General features: G+C 38.9%; 1 protein-coding gene and 1 pseudogene across 4 annotated transcripts in view; one reads left to right on the forward strand and one right to left on the reverse strand.

Annotated features, from left to right (window-relative positions):
• Nucleotides 1–4,607: 4,607 nt before the first annotated feature.
• Nucleotides 4,608–22,896, reverse strand: part of RFTN2 (raftlin family member 2) — an 84,760-nt gene continuing 66,471 nt past the window's right edge. For 2 of the 3 annotated variants that reach the window (XM_081261552.1, XM_081261551.1), the window contains exon 10: nt 14,407–15,908. In XM_081261552.1, coding sequence (XP_081117678.1) covers nt 15,636–15,908 — 273 coding nt within the window. In that variant the 3' untranslated portion in view covers nt 14,407–15,635. Of the gene's footprint in view, nt 4,765–14,406; nt 15,909–22,896 lie in introns of those variants that run through there. The other variant, XM_081261553.1, reaches the window with a different exon arrangement.
• On the forward strand, nt 13,929–14,360 carry LOC308630490 (small ribosomal subunit protein uS10-like; annotated as a pseudogene). The gene has a single exon. The product of its transcript is annotated as a small ribosomal subunit protein uS10-like (transcript).

Below are 22,896 nucleotides of genomic sequence, written 5' to 3' on the forward strand. Positions count from 1 at the left end.
CTTCACGATGTCCCCATTCTTCCACAGGGCTTCCTATTCAGACAGCACTAACTTGATCATTTCTTAAGTTGGACCCAGATGTGCTGCTTCAAGTCAGAATTACACATTGCAGTTGTTATCACTTGGCCGTTGCATTCTCTGTTTATGTATCAAGTGATTTAATATAAAATCTGAAATTCCAAATCATTGCTCTGCAAAAATTCAGTCTAGATAATCTATTTCCAATTGGGTGAATTAATAAATCAAGATATTGTAAACTGAGTTTAGGAAAGCCCACCTGTAATTCCATTTTTTAAAAATTTTTATTTATTTATTTATTATTTATTTTTTAGTTCTCGGCGGACACAACATCTTTGTTTGTATGTGGTGCTGAGGATCGAACCCGGGCGGCATGCATGCCAGGCGAGCGTGCTACCGCTTGAGCCACATCCCCAGCCCACCATTTTTTTTTTAAAGCAGAGGTGAGGATAAATTAAGAAAAAGTGCATCTTTTTAGGGTTTTTTTTTTTTTTTTTTTTTTGTAATACTGGGAAATGAACCCAGGAGTGCTTTACCACTGAGCTATATCTGTAGTTCATTTTCTCTTTTGTTGAGACAGCATCTTGCTAAGTTGCTGAGGCTGAACTTGAAGTTGGTATCCTACAGTGATTACAGGTGTGTGCCATTGCACTTGGCTAATTTTTCAATTAGTAAATTTGGACTATCTTACAGTTTATAGTTTTTTAACTCTACATTTTAGTGTGGTACTTTATGAAATTGTGTCTGTAAATTTATAAAATTTTGGTGAATAACAGATAAATTGTATTTTAGAATATAATATTGGCTATATTAATGTCTTATCATGCCTAATTGGAGGTGCTAAGGCCTTGGAAACAACCTCTATTAAAACATGGCTTTTGAGCCAGGTGTTGTGGCACATGCCTATAGTCCCAGTACTCAGCAGACTGAGATGGGAGGATTGCCGGAGTCCAGGAGTTTGAGGCCAGCTTGGGCAACATAGCAAGAGCCTACCTCAAACAACAAAAAAAGCCATCCTTTGCTGGGTGTGATGATGCACACCTGTAATACCAGCAAGTCAGGGGGCTGAAGCTAGAGGATCACAAGTTCAATACCAGCCTCATCAATTTAGCAAGACCCCCTCTTTCAAAATAAAAAAGGGCTGGGGATGTTGCTAAATGGTTAAGCACCCCTGTGTTCAATTACTGGCAGAAGCTTTTTCTAAGTTGTATTCACAACCTGTTTAGCAATCAATGAAGATTTTCCTTTAGAATTGTGTTTATATATGGTTATTTTGAGTATCTGAATATAGTTAAATGTGTTAATACAACAGGATTTAAAATACCTTGCAATGATTTGGGGGGAATTAGAAGAGAGACCTACTCCTTGTTATTTTAATTATGTACTAGTTCCCAAATATAACTACCAAGGCAAAAACCCAGCTGTCCAGAGGAAAGCTCAGATTTAGCAAGGTAACACCAAAAAGGATGTGACCATATTGATTGGAAAGGCCACAGTCTGTGAAGTAGGGTGCTAAGTATCAGAAGGAAGGACCTTTCTGGCTATCCAATCTCTATATATAAGGCATTATCTCTTCTGCCAATCCTCAGACTCCACTGATCTGCAAGTAAAGATTCAAAGGCCCTGAAATACACTTGTTCTCATTACAAGTCACAGAAATGAAAAAGATTACTCAGGTAGAATCAGAATGAAGCATGAAAAAGGACCAAGATGGATGGTTAATATAGTAGTGAAGGTGAAAGGGGGCCAAATGGGGAGCAGCCAGTAGTACAAATTTCTCTTGAAGCAAGGTCCTTTCTACCTACAGGGGAAGAACTCATCCTTGTGAGTTCTCTATTACCTGCTCTTTTCCCATGCCTATACCTGCTGACAAGGAGCCATCTGCGATCATCTCTCACATCACTGTGACCAAAAGACCTGACAAGAACATCTTAGAAATGGAAAAGTTTATTTGGAGCTCACAGTATCAGAGATCTTAGTCCCTAGATGGCCAATTCCATTGCTTTGGGCTGAAGGTGAGACCGTACATCATGGGGGGGGGGGGTTCAGCTGAGAGAAACTGCACAGGTGGATTTAGGAAGAAAAGAGACGGCTCCAGGTACAAAAATATAACCCCCCCCCCAAAGCATGCACCCAGTGACTTACTTCCCCTAGCCACACTCTACTTGCCTACAATGACCACCCAGTTAATCCATGATTCATTCATTGATAAGGTCACACCTCTCATAATCTAATCATTTACCTCATATCCAAACCATAACAGCTCCTGTGTCACATAGTCTTTGTTAAATACATTTGTAAGGAGCTGGGCCTGTGGCTCAGTGGTAGAGCACTTGCCTAGCATTTGTGAGGCACTGGGTTTGATTCTCAGTACCACATATAAATAAATAAAAGTCCATCAAAAACTAAGAAAAAAATTTTTTTTGTGAGGATTTCCCCACTTTTTTTTTGTTACTGGGGATTGAACCCAGGAGTGTTTAACCACTGAGCCACATCCCAGCCCTTTTTATTTTTTAATTTTGAGACAGAGTCTCACTGAGTTGTGTAGGGTTTCACTAAGTTGCTGAATAGCCCTCAGCAAACCTGGTTGGGGTAGTTGTGGCCAAGTTTTTTTTATTTTTTTATTTATTTTTATTTTTTAGTTTTCGGCGGACACAACATCTTTGTTTGTATGTGGTGCTGAGGATCGAACCCGGGCCACACGCATGCCAGGCGAGCGCGCTACCGCTGAGCCACATCCCCAGCCCCTATGTGGCCAAGTTTTGATGATAAGGTAAGGTTGTGGCACCCTGATCACGAGACGTTGACGACATGGCTGGAAACAGTTTCCTTAATTAGCCCTGATTGGGGGAGGTCCTGACATACGGGCCCTATTTCCTAAAGCTTTTCTGCTTTGATCAAGTTCCCATGATTTCAGGTAATAGTTCCCTTAAAGGATTATAATATTCTACAGCTTGAGGAAGATTGACCTCCCAGCTTCCTTTGCCCAGATGCTTGCCTGTTCTGATAAGGTTCCCTGTTTTCAGTTTTCTGACTCATGGATTTTTCTTAATGCATGTGTCTGACTTGTTGCTTGTAAGTTACTGCCTTTCATTGTACTTTCCTCTAGCCACCTCTTCATAGCTGACTAACTTGCTTAACAGTTCACACAAACTTGGGTCTGTGCACAGTAGCTCTTCACATGAAGAAGTGGGGAGCAAGGGAGAAACAAACACAATGTCAGGCTGGAACTGTATTGTCAACTGGCAGTTCTGAAACTGAAGAAAAGAATGAATCTCAAGAAGAAAAATCTAGAGACACATGGTTTCCTAGAAGAACAAATTCAAAAGAACAAAAGATGGTTAAGGAACTAATGTTTGCAGAACAAATATTGAAATTATAAAACCCATTTTTGCGTGTGTGGTATTATCAAGGAAGGAGAGGTGTCTCTGAAGAAGAGCCCAAGGAATTCTCCGAGAGAAGCAGGAACTGGACTCAGGACCAGCAGGGTTCTTGGCATAAGTGATGGAAAAGAATTTCTGCATGAGCCAGTCAGAGGCACAGATGGAGGTTTATTTAGGAGAGGTTTACTTAGGAAAGCAAGGAATAAGCCTTCAAGGGAGAATGTAGGCTATTTCTGGAGTGAGTGACATAATTTGGGGATTCTCAGTACTTCTTTTAAAGGCAACTTGGTGAGAGGTGGGTATGGAAAGGTATGTAGGAATGACATCTGTCCCGTGATCTCAAGATGGGTCTAGTGGTCTGGTCCGTCTTGGGATATTTAGGCTGATGTGGTCTTCATTTCTGATCAATAGGTTGCTCAAGAAAGTCCCCTACACTGTTAGTTTCTCAAAACATTATCTTTTTTTTTTTTTTTAAAGAGAGAGAGAGATGAGAGAGAGAGAGAGAGAGAGAGAGAGAGAGAGAGAGAGAGAGAGAGAGAGAGAGAGAGAATTTTTTAATATTTATTTTTTTAGTTTTTTTCGGCAGACACAACATCTTTGTTGGTATGTGATGCTGAGGATCGAACCCGGGCCGCACGCATGCCAGGCGAGCGCGCTACCATTTGAGCCACATCCCCAGCCCCAAAACATTATCTTTTTACTTAATTTTTTTTGGGGGGGGGTGTCACTTAACAATGCTTACGTAGGTTTATATATTTTCTAGGAATTTGGGAATGAAATAGGCTTGGGAAGGAGACTAATTTAAGGAGCAACAGACATGGAAAAGTACACAGAACTTTTCAATTAAAATCTTATTTCCGGGGGCTGGGGATGTGGCTCAAGCTGGTAGCGCGCTCGCCTGGCGTGCGTGCAACCCGGGTTCGATCCTCAGCACCACATACCAACAAAGATGTTGTGTCCGCACATACCAACAAAGATGTTGTGTCCGCCGAGAACTAAAAAATAAATATTAAAAATTCTCTCTCTCTCTCTCTCTCTCTCTCTCTCTCTCTTTCTCCCTCTCTCCCCCCTCTCTCACTCTCTCTTTAAAAAAAAAATCTTATTTCCTTGTCCTTCCTTTGTCTCATTTCAACCCATTTCTTATTCTTTCTATCCTACCTCTTTATAAGCATTAAATTGGGTCTCCATATCAGTTGTAGTGGCACTCATTTATAATCGCAGCTGCTTGGGAGGCTGAGGCAAGAGGATCCCAATTCAAAGCCAACCTCAGCAATTTAGCAAGGCCCTAAGAAACTCAACGAGATCCTGTCTCCAAATAAAATACGAAAAAGGGCTGGGGATGTGACTCAGTGGTTAAGCACTCCTGAAATTAAAAAAAAAAAATTATGGCTCCAGACTGAAAGAAAAAGCAAATGTAAACAAAATATCCAGATTTGATATGTTTAAGTTTTATAGTAATTGATGAAATAATAAAACATGCTATTTTCTTAAATAAAAAATTATTTTGCTGACCAATTCTCTTACAATAATGTGAGTGGTCCTCTTTTTGAAACTTTAACATGTGGAAAACAACTCTGTCCCTAAGGATTAACATGCCCATTAAGAATGAGGCATGTGGCAGTTCATAGTTTTTTGTATAACCAACAACAATAACAAAAATTCTTTCATTAGAAATCCAGGACTACAGATTTCCCACTTGCCCTTTTGGGCGGTTCTTGGCCACTTCTCCTAAGCACTGTAACACTGCAGTGACTAGCTAGGGCACAATGAGCCCTCATTGAAACGTATCTGATTGCTTCAAACTTAACCTTCCATGTAAGTCTTCTAATTCCCCTAACGGTTTTATTTTAAAATTTTGGTATTGATAAGAAAATATGGATACCTATTCTTCTTTTGCTTCATTGACTTTTTTTTTTTTTTTTTTTGCTTCAGTGCATCTTGACCAATCATACTTTTCCCACTGTACTTTTTTGTTTGTTTGTTTTTGCTTTTTAGGGGGCTGGGGATTGAACCAGTGCCCCACGCATACTAAACATGCTTTCTGTCCTTGAGCTACATCCCCCAACCCTCTTGGGAACTTCTTTTGTAACAACTGAGTTAATGTTTTGCAGGGAAATGACCCAATAAGTGAAGAAAGTACATAAATAAATCTCGTATTACTAGAGCTTATTTTCCTTCGAAGCTGCTGTCTACATATGGCAACCATAACCACCACCGAATGTGGCAAATGCTGGTTTTGTGCAATCCTGAGTATACTTCTATCAAATATATACTTACCCCATTTTACACATAAAGAAAAAAATTTCAACAAGATTAAGCAACTTGTCCAAGTTTACACAGCTCAAAGAAAGTTGAAACCTCAAAGTCAGGGACCTCTGTTTCCTGGTAACTGCTCCTAGGTGGGGCTCTCCTTTCTCATTTGTTCCTATGGCTATTTTTCCTACTAAATGTGGGCTTCCCTTCATTCTTTTTCTTTTACTGCTAGGGAATGACCTGCCACATTGCCCTTCTTCCCAATCTGTCACCTGTGTTGGGACTCTAGGATTTTCTAAAAAGTTTAAAGAAATTTAGTCCAAAAATTGTATAGCATTTTAAACATGCTGGGAGAATTCTGAGTAAGCATCATCTTTGATATGGTGAAGACATGTTCCATCTAGCTGTGATGTCAGGGATCAGTCCCAAAAGAGACCCAGGAGAAGGATCTTCCAAATTGTGAGTTTGCCTATTCAAAGCAGACTTGATGGAAGCCCATGATTTGTAGTAGACACAGGTCATGTTTTCTGGCCAACTGGAAACTTTTTAAATATGTGCTCTGTTTGGGGAATCTCAAGTCTGATGAGTTCTGCCTCAGAATCCAGAACACCTCTCTTCCACACAGTGTGGAATTCTCTCATTCCCAAGTCAGGGCATAGGCTTACTCACTCCTGGGATTCGGACCCACAGTGAGTCACAAGGGGAAGAAAGCTGCACCAAGTATAACCATTTCTCTGGCAAGGGTGACAGCGAACATCTGTGTTTTGAGGGCTGTCAGATCCTGCAAAAAGTTGAAGCTGGAAAGTTGGATTTCTGGCAGCAGTGCCAGGGTAGCCCCCAGGTTTTGCGTCTTGTGTAGGTTTGAACGTTATTCTGAAAGCCTGCATTGAGCTAGCTTCTCTAGCCTTTCCAACAATTCTATGAACTCCCCAATAAATACTTTTTAATGAAGACACAATTTACACACAGTGAAATGTGCCTATCAATGGATTTGACCATTTTATAATTTGTATTATTTTATTACTAAATAACGACGTAGGACATTTTTTAAAATGTTTTTTTATTTTTAATCAACGTAGTAATTGTACATATTTGTGGGGTACAGTGTGATATTTCAATGCATGTAAACAATATATAATGATCAGAGCAGGGAAACTGGTTTTTATATCAGACACATATCATTTGTTTGTGTGGGAGCATTCAAATTCTCTTTCTTTTTTTAGTGGTACTTGGGATTGAACCTAGGGTGTTCCATACTTGCAATCCTCCAATCCCAGCCTCCAAGCATCTGGAATTCCAGGTGTGACTGTTCCTGGCTTCTACTTGCTATTTTTAAATGTTCAATTCATTTTTGTCAATCATACTCTTCCCACTGTACTATAGAACATAGGAAATTATTTTTCCATCTGTTCAGCTGCACCCTTGTTCCCATTAACCATTCTATCTCCATCTTAACCTCCCACACCCTTCCCAAGCTCTGGGATATGGAACATTTCCATCATGTCAGAAAGGGTTTCTTTTGACTAATTCCCCCAGCCCACCCCAACAGACAGCTGGTCTTCTGAGTTTCATCACCATATAGATTTCCCTTCTCAGACTTGTGCATACGTAAGTCTTTTAACCAAATGTGGGGAGTTTTTAGCCATTAGTTCTTTGAGTGCTTTTTCAGTTTCATTCTCTTTTTCCAACCCTCCCACGAGAACTCTATGACATGGATTTTTAAAACTTATTTTAAAAATTAATTTTTTTTGTCTATATTCTGTTGTTCAGATTGGATAATTTCTATTACTCTGTCTTCCAGTGCATAGATTTATTCCAGCCTCTCCATTCTGCTGGTGAAACCAGCCAGTGAACTTTTTATTTTGGTTTTTGTATTTTTCATTTCTAAAATTTCCATTTGGTTCTTCTTTATGTTTATTCTCTATATTTCTTCCGAGGCTATTTTTTTTTCTTTAGAGAGAGAGAGAGAGAGAGAGAGAGAGAGAGAGAACTTTTTTTAATATTTATTTTTTTAGTTTTTGGCAGACACAACATCTTTGTTTGTATGTGGTGCTGAGGATCGAACCCGGGCCGCACGCATGCCAGGCAAATACGCTACCGCTTGAGCCACATCCCCAGCCCCCCAAGGCTTTTTTTTTTTTTTCATTTGTTTCATAATTGCTTGTTGAACATTTTTTTTTAAAATGAGGGCTGTTTTAAAATAAATCTTTTGAAGAAGACCATTCTAATATCTCTGTCATTTCAGTGTTGACATCTCTGTTCTTTTCACTTAATTTAGCATCTTCCTGGTATGACGAATAGCTTGCTGTGGATAGCTGGGCATTTTCTTGTGAGATTTTGGATCTTACGCCTCTGTGTTGGTTGGCTTTTTCAGACATCACTCTAGCAGAATGGGGTGAGGCCTACTTATTGCAGGTGGAGGCTGAAGATCAGGTTCCCACTTAACCTCTGTTCAGCAGACACCAAAGCGGGGTGGTTCCTGGCTACTGCTGTGAGTGCCAGCTTATGTGTCTCCATTGACACCTCAGTGGGAGTGGCATTGAAGTGAAAGTCCACCTAGCTCCCTCTGCCTCCACCTCAGTGATAAGAAAGGTTACCTCATTACTACCCAGAGGGGTAAAAGTTCAAGCTTTGGGGATTGAACTCAGGGGCACACAACCACTGAGCCACATCCCCAACCCTATTTTGTATTTTATTTAGAGACAGTCTCACTGAGTTGCTTAGCACCTCGCTGTTGCTGAAGCTGGCTTTGAACTCATGATCCTCCTTTCTCAGCCTCCCAAGCCACTGGGATTACAGGCATGTGCCAGCATGCCCAGCTACCCAGTCCAAGTTTTCTGAAGAATCTATATTGCTTTCCAGAGTGGTCACACCAAGTTGCAGTCCCACCAGTGATGCATGAGTGTGCCTTTTCCCCCATATCACCAGCATTTATTGTTGCTTGTATTCTTGATAATTGCCATTCTGACTGGAGTGAGATGGAATAGTTTTGATTTGCATTTCCCTAATTGCTAGAGATGAACATTTTAAAATATATTTTTTAATCATTCATCTTTCTTCTGCCTGTTCAGTTCCTTAGCCCATTTATTTATTTGTTTGTTTTGGTGTTAAGCTTTTTGAGTTCTTTGTATATTCTGGAGATTAATGCTATATCTGAGGTGCTGATGGTAAAGATTTTCTTCCATTCTGTAGGCTCTCTGTTTATGTTCTTGCTTCCTTTGCAATGATGAAGCTTTTTAGTTTGATACCATCCCATTTATTGATTCTTGATTTTATTTCTTACACTCTAGGAGTCTTATTGAAGAAGTTGGTTCCTAAGCTGACATGGTGGAGAGTTGGCCCTACTTTTTCTTCTAGTAAGTACAGTCTCTCTAGTAATATGTAGGTCCTTGATCCAGTTTGAGTTGAGTTTGTACAGGGTGAGAGAGAGAGGTTCAATTTCATTCTACTACATATGGATTTCCAGTTTTCCCAGCACCATTTGTGGGAGAGGCTGTCTTTTCTCCAATGTATGTTTATGGTGCTTTTGTCTAGTATGAGATAATTGTATTTATGAGGGTTTGTCTCTGTGTCTTCTATTCTGGTCCATTGGTTTACATGTCTGTTTTGGTTTCACTGTCATGCTGTTTTTTGTTACTATAGCTCTGTAGTATAATTTAAGGTCTGATATTGTGATGCCTCCTGTATTGCTTTTCTCGCCAAGGATTACTTGGGCTGTTCTGGGCCTCTTATTTTTTCCACTGAATTTCATGTCTGATTTTTCTACTTCTATGAAGAACATTATTGGAATTTTAATAGGAATTGCATTAAATATTTTGTAGTATGGCCATTTGATAATATTAATATTAATTATGTCTATCCAAGAGCATGGGAGGTCTTTCCATCTTCTAGGGTCTTCTTCAATCTCTTTCTTTAGTGTTCTGTAGTTTTCATTGTAGAAATTTTTCACTACTTTTGTTAGATCGATTCTCCATTTTTTTTGGGGGGAGGGGTTTGAGGCTATTGTGAATGGGATAGTTCTGATTTCTCTTTCTGTTGATTAGTCATTTGTATATAAGAACACAGTTGACTTATGGGTGTTAATTTTTATACTGCAACTTTTCTGAATTCATTTGTGAGTTCTAGAAGCTTTCTGGTGGAGTTTTTTGGGCCTTCTAAATATAGAATCATCATCAGCAAATAGGGATAGTTGAGCTCTTTTCCTATTCACATCCCTTTAATTTCTTTTATGTAATTGCTCTGGCTAGTTTCAAGGACTACGTCGAATAGGAGTGGTGAAAGAGGGCATCCTTGTCGTGTTCCAGTTTTTAGACGGAGTGCTTTCAAATTTTCTCCACTGAGAATGATGTTCCCCTGGGGTTTAGCATACATAGCTTTTACAATGTTGAGATATGGCCTACTATCCCTAGATTTTCTAGTATTTTGAGCATGAATGGATGCTGAGTTTTGTTTTGTTTTGTTTTTTTAAAGAGAGACAGAGTGAGAGAGGAGAGAGAGAGAGAGAGAATTTTTTTAATATTTATTTTTTAGTTATCAGCAGATAGAACATCTTAGTTTTATATGTGGTGCTGAGGATCGAACCCGGGCCGCACGCATGCCAGGCGAGCGCGCTACCACTTGAGCCACATCCCCAGCCCGGATGCTGAGTTTTGTCAAAATGTTTTTTCTACATCTATTGAGATGATCATGTAATTCTCATCTTTAAGTCTGTTGATGTGATGAATTACATTTATTGATTTCTGTGTGTTGAACCAGCCTTGCATACCTGGGATGAACCCCATTTAATCATGGTGCACTATCTTTTTAATGTTTTTCTATGTGATTTGCCAGTATTTTATTAATAATTTTTGTGGGCTGGGGATATAGCTTAGTTGGTAGAATGTTTGCCTTGCATGTGCAAGGCCCTGGGTTCCATCCCCAGCACCAAACACACCAAAAAAAATTTTTTTTTTTTTTTGCATTTATGTTCATCAGAAATATTGATCTAAAATTTTCTTTCCTTGATATGCCTTGTCTGGTTTTGGTATCAGGTGATCTTAGCTTTATAGAATGAATTTGGAAGGGTTCCCTACCTTTCTATTTCATGGAATAATTTGAGGAGTATTGCTCATGTTTATTTTACAATTAACGTTCAGGTTTTTTAGTTGTACTTCATGGAAGGAATCAACTTCATCTTTCTGAAAGGGGAAGTCTGTATATTTTCTTTTGTGAAGTATCTGTTCATGCTTTTTGCCCATTGATAATTGGGTGCTGGGTCTTTTATTATTGATTTATAGGAGTCACATATATAGTTATGAGCCCTTTGTCAGATAATCTTTTGTAAATATAGCCCTCCAGTCTATGTCCTGTCTTTTCATTTATTAAATTGAAAATTTTGATCAACAGAAACTTTAAATTTTGATGAAGTCTAATTCCAAATCTTTTTTCCCCCCTGGTACTAGGGATTGAACCCAGGCACTTTACCACTGAGCTACATCCTCAGCCCATTTTATCTTTTATTTTGAGGCAGGGTCTCACTAAATTGCTTAGGGCCTTGCTAAGTTGCTGACACTTATCTTGAATTTGTGATCCTCCTGTCTTAGCCTCTGGAGTTGCTGGGATTATAGGAGTATGCCACTTTGCCCAAATATCTTTTGAAATAATTTTCTTTGCTGATAAATGAACCAAAATCAGCTCTGTTGCCTGCAACTAAGAGTGCTGGCTGATAGAAACCTTTAGAATTACCTTGATACTTATACATTTATTTTACACGTACATTGGTTTTACTTATTTGATAATTACACAATGATTTTAATGCTCAAGCATTTCTTGAACTCATTTTTGCCTCCACAGAAACTTTGAGGTTCACTAGAAATTAGATTCATTATTTTAGAGTTTTGCCTAATTTTCTACCTCAAATACCATTTTAGAACTTTCTCATGGGTCATATATACTTGCTTCTGTGAACTTTTGCTATTGCACAAATAAAATTCCCTCTCAAGGGATGATAGATTGCCACAACAAATATTATTTGTATGGCTCTGCTGCTAGTTCTGATGGTTAGTAGTTAGCCAGTTTTCCTACATATCCAACAGCATATTTTTAGTTAACACACTTAGTTGCAGACTCTCACCAAAGTTAGTAGCTCCTCCATTTTTGTTCTCACTCAGAATTTAGTCTTTTCACATAGAGTGACTCTGTGGCCCCGAGTTAAAACAGGAGGAAATTCTCGTCATATGCTGAGGGAGAGTCCTTCCAGCCCAGAATGGTGGAGGGAAAATGAGACAACTCCTCAGCTATTCCAGAATGAAAGTAGTAGAAGAGCACTTGATATTAGAAACACCTGCTCCCCATAAAACAAATGATTTGGAAATAGTTGTGATTTGATATACTGTAGCTTTGCTGTCTGCTTCTTTTTTTTTTTTTAAAGAGAGAGTGAGAGAGGAGAGAGAGAGAGAGAGAGGATCGAACCTGGGCCGCACGCACGCCAGGCAAGCGCTCTACCGCTTGAGCCACATCCCCAGCCCTGCTGTCTGCTTCTATGGAAGTGGAAGACTCCTGAAAACCTTAAAATCTTTTAAAGCAAGTGACCCTTCCCTGTGTCTTTCACTGAGGAAACAGTAGTGGCATTGATAGAGCTGCTCCTCAGTTCAATGGTGATTCTCCATGATGAGGGGATAAATGCTGCCCACGGAAGATAGATGACAGGGTGACATTCCATCCAAATGGGATAGAACTACCAAGTGATTATTGAAAGCTAAGACAAAGTGCCGTCAATACCATACCAAGGGGAATGGCAAAGCTTCACATCCTTGCCTTTGATCTTGGGACATTTTCATCAAACTTTGTAAGTTTTAAGGGCTCAGGGTCAGCTCAGTGGCTGAGTGCTAGTGAACATGTGTGAGGCCCTGGGGGTTGAATATACAACTGGAAGATTAGTCTCATTTAACAACTTATGCACACGGAGTCCTAGTTTTGTTGCTTTTTTTCCCTTTCTTTTTTCTTTCATAATAGACTCAGCTACTTAAGTATATTTAAAATGCTGCTTGGTCACTATTCACTATTGTACACATTTATTACATAGAATTGGAGTAAATACTTACAGAATAAGTGTGTGTGTGTGTGTGTGTGTGTGTGTGCGCGCGCGCGCGCGGTACTGGAAATTAAACTCAAAGTTCTTTATAACCAAGCCAAGTCTCAGCCCTGTTTATTTATTATTTTTAGATAAGGTCTCACTAAGTTGCCTAGCCTGGCCTTGAACTTGTGATCCTCCTGTCTCAGCCTCCGAGTTACAGGTGTATGCCCTTGTGCCTGGCATGAAATAAATACTGAGACTAGGACAGACTGCCAAGTTTATTCTAATAAAAGGTTGGTTTTTGTTTGTTTATTTTTAAATAGTTCAGGGTCTTGCTATGTTTCCCAGGCTGGCTTCAAATTCCTAGGCTCAAGCAATCCTACCTCAGCCTCCCAAGTAGTTGGAACTATGGGTATATGCAACTGTACCCAGTTTTGTTGTTGTTGTTTTTAACTAGGAAAATATAACTCCTAGATTAAAAGCAAAATGTAAAAACCATGCTTACACAAAATTTAAAATTAAAAAATTGACATATTCCTTAATTTCCCCTTGTTCAATATAAATTTCTATCTCTGTTCTTGGTATTTCACATCCCTATGTGTAGGATGACAAAGGAGCCTCCATCTCTTATAGATGTTGGCATTGGGAAACCTGTCTGATTTTTCTCAGTACATTCCTGTGCTTTGTAGTTTCATAGCATTTTGTGGACTTGTGAAGTAGTGATTGTTTCTATCAAAAAACCAAGGACTCTTGGATATAGAACTCAGATTCATCTGAAAATCAAGACAAAAAGCATTTCTGCAAATACTGTTGGTAGCTATTTTCACAGAACAAGACTGAGTAGACAGTTCTTAAGTCCCTTTCTACTTGTACAAGCAGATAGCCATAAAATATTTCCTGTTAATCTTGCCAAAAATTCATGCAGATTGGTTTAGTTTAATTGCACTATATATTTGAGATATATATATAAAACATGAGTGTGTTCAATAAAATGATAACCCAGTAACAAATGATATTTTATTATTCAAATGATCTTACAATGTCAACATCAGTACTAAAAAATATAAATATAATGGGCTGAATTCATCAATGGGTAAGGTCGGTCAATTGTAATTCACTTGAAGGTCCTCACCTTCTAAAGTAAGCTATTCGCTTTTTTTTCCGCGAGCGACGCGGTTGTTGGTGAGGAGGAGCAGTCCTCTGCCCCCTTCTGCTCCTGACTCACCGCTGTTCACTCTTGCCGAGGAACAAGTCGGTCAGGAAGCTGCGCCGCAGCCTTGGCATTTAAAGACACCGGAAAGACACCCGTGGAACCAGAGGTGGCGATTCATCGAATCAGAATTACCCTTACCAGCCGCAACGTGAAGTCGCTCGAGAAAGTGTGTGCCGACTTGATCAGAGGCGCAAAGGAAAAGAATCTCAAAGTGAAAGGACCTGTTCGCATGCCTACGAAGACTTTGAGGATCACTACAAGAAAAACACCTTGTGGTGAAGGTTCCAAGACATGGGATCGTTTCCAGATGAGAATACACAAGTGACTCATTGACTTGCACAGCCCTTCTGAGATTGTTAAACAGATTACTTCCATCAGTATTGAACCAGGAGTGGAAGTCGAAGTCACCATTGCAGATGCCTAAGTCAACTGTTTTAATAAATTGATTTTCAGTTGTTAAAAAAAAAAATAAAAATAAATAAAGTAAGCTATTCAAACATATATGAAAATCCTCTATTTTGCAGAATATTATTAGGGCAAGGCAAAGGCATGCCTATTAGCAGTAGTGAGAAAGGCAGAGATGAGCAGATCCTCATAAACATCACACGTGCTATGAGCACCTCTCCACTCCTGCAGGACTGAAAATTCTGGGATTCAACATTCTTCAGGATTTAGCAAGTCAAAATAAAAGCATAATTCAAATCTAGAAAGATGTAGACTTAAATTTGATATTTTGTTCTTTTTATGGTGTTCACAATTAAAGAAAATTAAATATTTCTGTCTATTGAGGTTTTTACAAGTTGGGATTTTGTGTTGAATCTTTTTTTTTTTTCGTGTGTGTGTGTGTGTGTTTTGGTACCAGGGATTGAACCCAGGGATGCTTAGCCACTGAGCCTCATCCCCAGCCCTTTTTATTTTCTGAGATAGGGTCTTGCTAAATTGCTTAGTTGCTGAGGCTGGCCTTGAGCCTGAGCCTCCCAAACTGCTAGGATTATAGGCTTGCACCACCATGCCTGGCTTTTGTATTGAATTTTAAAACATGCTGCTTTGCTATATTTCTAAGCTAGTAGGAGCAATAATGTTTAAGCTCAATGAATCAACACAGGGCTGGTAACTGATGAGTCTTTAAAAGCAAAGACACACAGAAAGAATTTATGTTTTTCAGAGAATATTTTAACAGGTAGGGGCTTTCTTTGTATATACAGTCCATAGTCAAAAGAGAAAATTTGGATTGTTTTATTCAGAAAATAGGTATTTATTTTTACCAATCAGTTATGTGTCTGTGCACTGTGCTGATTTGTATGTAAGAGAAAGAGAGATTATTTTTCAGTTTAAATGAGCCTCTGTAACTTCCTGAGAATTCTCTAATTAGGTAAAATACTGACTGGGATATTCAGCCTTCTTAACGGGAATGGTAAGCAAAGTATATTTTGTACATTCATGAGAAACTGAAGTAGATTATTGCTTAATAACCTAATGGGACATCTGTTTAGACAGATGTTTTAGTTGAGAGAAGTGTAAACATGATTCTAAATTTACAAATATGTTGGTTATTCTTCCTTGTCTAGAAGATTGAGCCAAAGTTTACACAGATTACAGGAAAGGTTGAGTCTAAAAATTCAAGGATATCACATAAATGCAGGTACAGTAATAAAGTCAGTTGGCAATTATTTTAATGACTATTTACAGGACCTCTGTTCTTTCACCTGGAAGCTCACATGCAAGTGACCTGAGTCACTCCGTCCTCCTGGTCAAACTGTCCTTCATCTAGTTCCCGGAGGACACTGTCGCTGCTGCTGAACCCCGAGAAGCCACTGCACTGTGCTGGCCTCCCCTCCTTGGTCCAGCATTCTCCTGAAGGCGAGAAGCGGCCCTCCTCGGGCGGGGCTCTGGCCTCCACAGGCTGCGACCCGCTTGGGTCTAATCCGATGCTCCTGCTGCTGACTTTGTTTCTGTCGTCGCCTTTCATAAAAGGGCTTGCTTTCCTCTGAAACACAAGAGATTGGCAACCAGGAGTTAAAAGACGGTGCTTCCTGCGCCTCTGCTCTGGCACAAGCTGCTTCTTTGCCTGAAACGTCCTTTCCCTGCTTCTGTTCAAAAGCCTGCTCATGACAGGGCTGGGGGTGCATCGCAGTGGTAGAGCAATTGCTTAGTGGGCAGGAGGCCCAGGGCTCAAGGCCTGGGGTTCAATCCCCAGCATGGCAAAAAATTATCTAAATTAACTGTAGTCACCCTCTACCCCATTTTGCAACTCTTGAATGTTCCTGGTACATCCTCTCACTGGCAGGTGAGTTGTATACACCTAAGGAGAGAATTGTGTTCCAGTCATGATTGGGAACAAAGCAAGGGAGAAATACAGATACATTTTGTCTTGTTGGAGTTGGCTGGGATCTAGACAACAGCAACTGTGCTGAGAGGCCACCCTACCCCCATTTCACAGAGGCACAGGTGGCATTTGAACAAGTGCCTGGGATGTCTTCCTGGACCAAGCAGACCCATTGCCTTATCTTGCTACAAACTTCTTCTGCCTGATGGTATGAAATGCTCAGCAATTTGATGCAGTGCATTCGTCAGACTTCGATAAGCTGTGGATGTTTTGCTAATAAATATTTACTGAGGACTGACCATGTCCTTGGTACAGTTCAGAATAAAGAGGACATGGTCTCTGCCAAGAAAACTAAGTCAAAAATAAGATATCTAAGTCAAAAAAAGAGCCTAAGGAGAATCAGCAGCTCAACATGGATATTCAGACTCCTGATGAGATCTTATTACAAGGGTTTCTTTAATACTGATACAATGCAACATATGGGAATGTGATCCATAATCTTAGTCACATAAAAAACAAACAAGGATTTAAAGATAAATTTAAAAAGCACAGTAGTTTCCCTATTTAAAGTGTCTTTTTTTTAAACCAAAGATTCATTTATATGTTAGTTGGCAACTAAGATTATATTTTCCTAAATGTAAGAATGAAACTCTATGAAAATACTTAGAAGCCCATGCTGGTCTTCCCAAAGTGTGTTAATCCATAGGTTTGTTGAACTGTAGTGTATAAAATATATAAGTATTTTCTACTGATTTTCTTGGCAAATATAGAAAACAAACAACTTTACTGAATTGGATTTTGTGGGCTATATGGAATGAAACACCACGGAGACATTAAATAGGAAGATCAGCCCCAGGTGTTGCTTAGAAAGGAACACACTGGCAGCACCTGGGCAGCTCATTTTCTCATGGGCAACTTGCTGGAGTCTGTGGGCAACTTTAAGGGAAAAATCTACCTGGTCCTTCCTCAGCAAAGGCCTAATTCAGATATAGTTCTGTGGTGCTCACATTTTCCATTGGCACCCCGCACTCACCTAATGCAAATACTAGATAATTAATCCTTTTCCTCTGTTCCCATTCACCACATTTATTGAATTCAGCACAAGCAGTTGAAACCTGAATTTACTCTCAGATAGGATACTGGATTTGAGAATGGCACCTTCTCCCTGGCACTGTGTGTGTAGTTAGCAAGGATATAATCTTTTGGCTTCAGGCAGAAGTGACAAGCTCTGCCAGACTGAGCTCCTTTCTCAAGCCTGGTTGGGGGTGCCTTTCCCACAGGAATAAAGAACACATTCACTCTCGAAAGATGGTCTCAATGCTTTTAACACTCATTGAATCAAAATGGGAAGGCAGGGTGCCTAGTCCCTTGGCTGCTTGGATCATTCCTTCCTCACCAGCAACAGGGCCAAAGGTGAGTTTTGCAAGAAATTCCTAATTGTATACAAGCTAATAGAGGCTAACTCTCACATATTTAATAAGTACTTACTTAATAAAAATTGAATATTTCTCAGAGTAAGATATTCATATTTCTCCACTTTTAGATGATCACTAATAAATTTCACTTCAGATGACAAAATACTTAACATTGTACCTCTAAAAGAATTCAGAACACACATTTTAATTTTTTCTATCCATGTGACTGATAAATTCAATAAATACAATGAAATTGCCTCTCCTACCCCAACCCCAATCCACAGGAAATAACAGCTTTTCCAACAAACCAATTTGTAGTGTCCTTATAACTCAGATTGTAGGAGTCTGAAGCCCAAGCAATCTTTAGAGACCATATCCTTAAATTCCCTTATTTTTTCAGAGGTAGAATTCAGGCCTAAAAATAAGGTAGGGTTTGTCCAAGGTCATGGAGTAGCAGGCCCCAAACTGGTGCCTGAGTCTCTACCTTCTTCTTTTTATAATGTATTGGTCACTTTTGTAGAAATATATTTGTGGTAAAAGGGTTTGTGTTTCTTAAATACAATTTTCTTTCAATTACAAAAATAAAAATGTTCAATGTAGATAACTTGGCAAAAACAAGAAAAGAGCAAACTCATCTATGATCCTATCTCCCAGAAATACTACTGTTAAAATTTTGTTTTCTTCTTTAAATACATATGCATTTGCATCGTGTACACTATGTATAAAATATTACACAAAAAGTTTTATGCCTCACTTTTCCATTTAGTACTATTTTACAACTATCTATGTCCATAAAGAGAGATTTTTTCCATGCTATATGATAAAGTTTACTCACATACCTTTCCACTTTCTTATATTTTCACTATAAAATGGGAGAAATTTTACCAAGGTTTGGATGCAAATTTAATGCTTCCCTTGATTTAACCTATTAATTTTAAAGAGTCATTTCCATTTTCAAAAAAAAAAAAAAAGAGGGGGGAAGTGACCCACTAAAAATACATTAGACTCAGTGACAAGTTGGTTGATTTTAGGATGTCCTACCACTCTACTTTTCATTTTTCACGGTCAATGTCTTAAAAACAAAATAAAAAGAATTAAATTAGAATTACTCCAGCAATCCTAGGACACTGTGTTGGACGAGTAGGAAAGTGGCCTACTCATAAAGGACAGAATAGAAGAGTGATCAAGAGAGAATTTATAAAGAGATAGCAACGTAGAGTGGATGTTCAGAATTTATTTCCCTTAGATTAGGAAGCCACTTCAAGCCCAAGTATCACTCTTGGTTTGCGGTTTTGAAACAATGCAAAGGCACCACCTCTACCTTCTCATAGTACGTTTTCCTGGATCATCCCAGTTTGGGGCTATCAAAATCATTCAAGCCTATGAGGAGAAAGGCTGGAGTGGACTACCTACTTCTCCAGCCAGCTTTCTAAATTCACCTCCTATGCTGCAGTGTGGGCAGGTGACCCCAGCGAATCCAGAGTTGTTTCCTGGGGCTATTATACTGACTCTAGGATAAAGAAGTACTTCTTTTCTTTCCTCTCTCTCTCTCTCTCTCTCTCTCTCTCTCTCTCTCTCTCTCTCTCTCTTTTTCTTCTTCTTCTTCTGTGTGTGTGTGTGTGTGTGTGTGTTGTGGGGTGGGGTGGGGGGACAACCTATAGAATGTGAGAAAATATTTTTGAACTATACATCTGACAAGGAGTTAATATCCAGAATGTATAAGGAACTCCAAAAAGCTCAATAGCAAAATGACCCCACAAATAACTCAATTTAAAAAACGGACAATAGATTTAAATAGATGTTTCTAAAAAAAAAAATGGCCAATATGTTCAACATCACTAATCAAAAGGGAAATGCAAATCAAAACCATGAACAGATTTCACCTTGCCCCAGTGAGAATGGCTATTATCAAAAAGATTAATACTGGCCAGGATATGGAGAAAGGGAGCCCTTACATACTGTTAATGGGAATGTAAATTAGTACAGTCATTATGGGAAACAGCATGGAGGTTTCTCAAAAATTACAAATGGAACTATGATATGAAGCAATTCCATTCCTGGGTATACCTATCCAAAGGAAATTAAATCAGTATGTCAAGGAGACATCTGCATTCCCATGATTATTGCAGCTCTATTCACAATTATGAAATGGAAACACATGTCCATCAACTGATAAATGTGTAAAGAAAATGTGGTCCATTTTGGAATTTACATACATATATAATGGAATGCTATTCTATCATAAAAAAGAATGGAATTCTGTCATGGATGGAACTGGAGATCATTATGTTAAGTGAAATAAGCCAGGCACAGAAAGACAAGTACCACATTCTTACTCATGTGGAATATCAAAAGTTCATCTCATAGGGGCTGGGGATGTGGCTCAAGCGGTAGCGCGCTCGCCTGGCATGCGTGCGGCCCGGGTTCGATCCTCAGCACCACATACCAACAAAGATGTTGTGTCTGCCGAGAACTAAAAAATAAATATTAAAAAATTCTCTCTCTCTCTCTCTCTCTCTCTCCTCTCTCACTCTCTCTTTAAAAAAAAAAAAAAGTTCATCTCATAGAAGTGCAAAATAGAATGGTTATTACCAGAGGCTGGGGAGAGTTGGGTGGGGGGAGGAAGGGAACTGTTGATCAATGTGTACTGAACTGAGTTACAGTTAGGAGTAAGAAGTTCTATCTATAGATAACAAATTAGTACCATATATCAAAAAAAAAAAAAAGCTAGAAGAAAGGATTTTGAAAGTTTTCATCATAAAAAAGTGATAGAAATTTGAAAATATACATGTTTAACTTAAATTAAACATTATTAAACATACCAGTACTCCATTAATATGTACAATTTTTATGTTTTTATGTATCAGTTAAAGTATAAATCCAATTTATATTTAAAAAATTGAACTCCTGGGCTGGGGATATAGCTCAGTTGGTAGAGTGCTTGCCTCACATAGACATGGCCCTGAGTTAAAAAAAAAAATTAATTGAAGGATCCATTTGGTCCATCTTTCTTTTAGTAACTGAATATCTCCCCTTGAACATCCCATACTTTTGTACTAGCACATGGCTGCCCAGATTAATCTTCCTTGCCTCCCTTGAAGATGTATGTAGAGTCATAAATAAGTTCTGGCCTAGAGGAAGTGAAAACAAATGATGCCTATGGTGTGAAAGTCAGTCTGAGAAGCATGCTTGGAATTCCTTTTTCCTATTTCTCAAGGCTGAACATGGTAACAATTGCTGTAGTAGCCCTGGGTCCAGAGGCAAGAGCCAGACGTTGAGGTGGCAAGGCTGACTGGTCATGAGGCAGAGCCATTACCCACACTGGAGTGCCATCCTTATACTATTACAAGAGAGAATAAGTCCCTCCTCCTGCATTAGCCATTCTTTTCTCTGTCATCTTTGTTCGAGTAGCTTAGAAACTAATGAACAACCAACATGGAAAAAAAGTTGCTGGAAAAAATGCTTTTTAACTTGAGACAATTTCTTTCTCTCAACTTTCCAAATATGAAAAATGTCAAGTAATACAGAAAGTTTGAAGGAGAGTACAGTATGCACCCATGTACCCATAACCTAATTCACCCTTTTTAAAATATTTTGCTATGTATGTATGTGTTCAGGAAAGTACAGAATCATTAATAAATTACATTTCTATATAATAGTTGAAGGTAAATTTTAGTTGGAGAAAATAGAAGCCCTATATTCAGTTTCTGAATAGTTTCTCCATACAGTTAGTAGTGTTTAATGGTATTAAAAGAAAAACATTCCTGTGAAAACAGTAGCAATCGCTCATTCTGTCAGGCATTGTGCCAAACATATCTACATGTGTTTCAGACTGAATCCCCCTAAGAGCCCTGGGGTATGTACTAATGTTAACTGTATTTTATAGACAGGGAAATGGAGGTTTCGAGAGTGCAGCAGACACTGTGTGTTTCTACTTGACCCCAAGCCCCAGAAAACCTTTCATGGTTGTTGCCTACTCCTGGGGCCACCATTGGATGAGTTAGTAGAAACCAAATACTTTAAGTGACCTTTTGTTTCCTTTAAATGAATATCAAAGGGAAAGCCAGGCCCAGTGGTGAAGACTTGTAAACCAGTGACTCAAGGGGCTGAGTCAGGAGGATTGCAAGTTCAAAGCCAGCCTCAGCAACTTAGCAAGACCCTGTCTCATAAACAAAAAGGGCTGGGGATGTGGCTCAGTGGTTTAGCACACCTGGGTAAATCCTAGTGCCAAAAAAGTAAAAATTTTTAAAAATTTAAAGAAAAAAGATTCAAAGAGAACATGGGCTGAGTTTTATTTGAAACAAAAAATTAAGAAAGGAGATCTTGGAAGAAAAATTTAAGATAACATTTAACTGGATGAAGGTAAAATCCAGATCAGAATTTCTTCCCCTTCCTAGCATGGCTATCTTTTCCTTGAATCCATTTAGAGATTGAAGGGAAAGCGAGGAATGAGAAACGGGTAAGCAAGAAATGAAAGGCTGAGACCAGACAGAGATACACATGAAAGTTTATTTGTCAGAGCTGCCAAAAAAAAAGGCCATCTCTCTATAGGAGAGAGGCGAAACAGACTTGGGTTCCGGGATTTTTATAGGGCAGGCTCAGAAATCAGAGCTGGATGGGTCCTAATTGTGGTGGATAAGGGTGGGGTTGGTATGAGGGAGTGGTGAGCCTTTTTCAGAAACGCCCTTGGGCAGGAAAGTGAAATTTTTCTTAAAATGGAAGCTGTCACTTAAGATGGTTGTCCAGATGCTAAGCAAGGACCTTATAGAGACCTCTCCCCATAATAAAGTAAAAACAGATAAGAACAGAAAAAAAGAAAAGGACTTTACCACACCACATAACCTCATGTAGAAAAAAGGAGGTTAAGAACTTCATTGTACTTAATAAGAATTACATTACCCAACAACAGCCTTTATAGACAAACAAGACATTAAAAATGTAGTCTATGTAATTTACAAAGCAACTGATATTTTGAAATTTTATTCATTTATTTATTTTTATTATTTTGAAATGAGGTCTTACTATATTGCCCAGGCTGGCCTCGAACATTTGGGCTCACATATTCTTCCTGTCTCAGTTCTCGAGTATCTGGGACTAGAGGCATGTGCCATTGTGCCCAGCTTGAAATTTTATTTTTTAAATGATCATACGGTAAAAGTGACTTTTGAGTGTATAGTTTTGTGAATTTTAACACATTTATAGGTTTGTGTAATCATAATCAGTACACAGAGTAG

This window comes from Spermophilus citellus, assembly GCF_964194105.1.
Source record: "Spermophilus citellus genome assembly, chromosome: 11".
Lineage (NCBI taxonomy): Eukaryota > Metazoa > Chordata > Mammalia > Rodentia > Sciuridae > Spermophilus > Spermophilus citellus.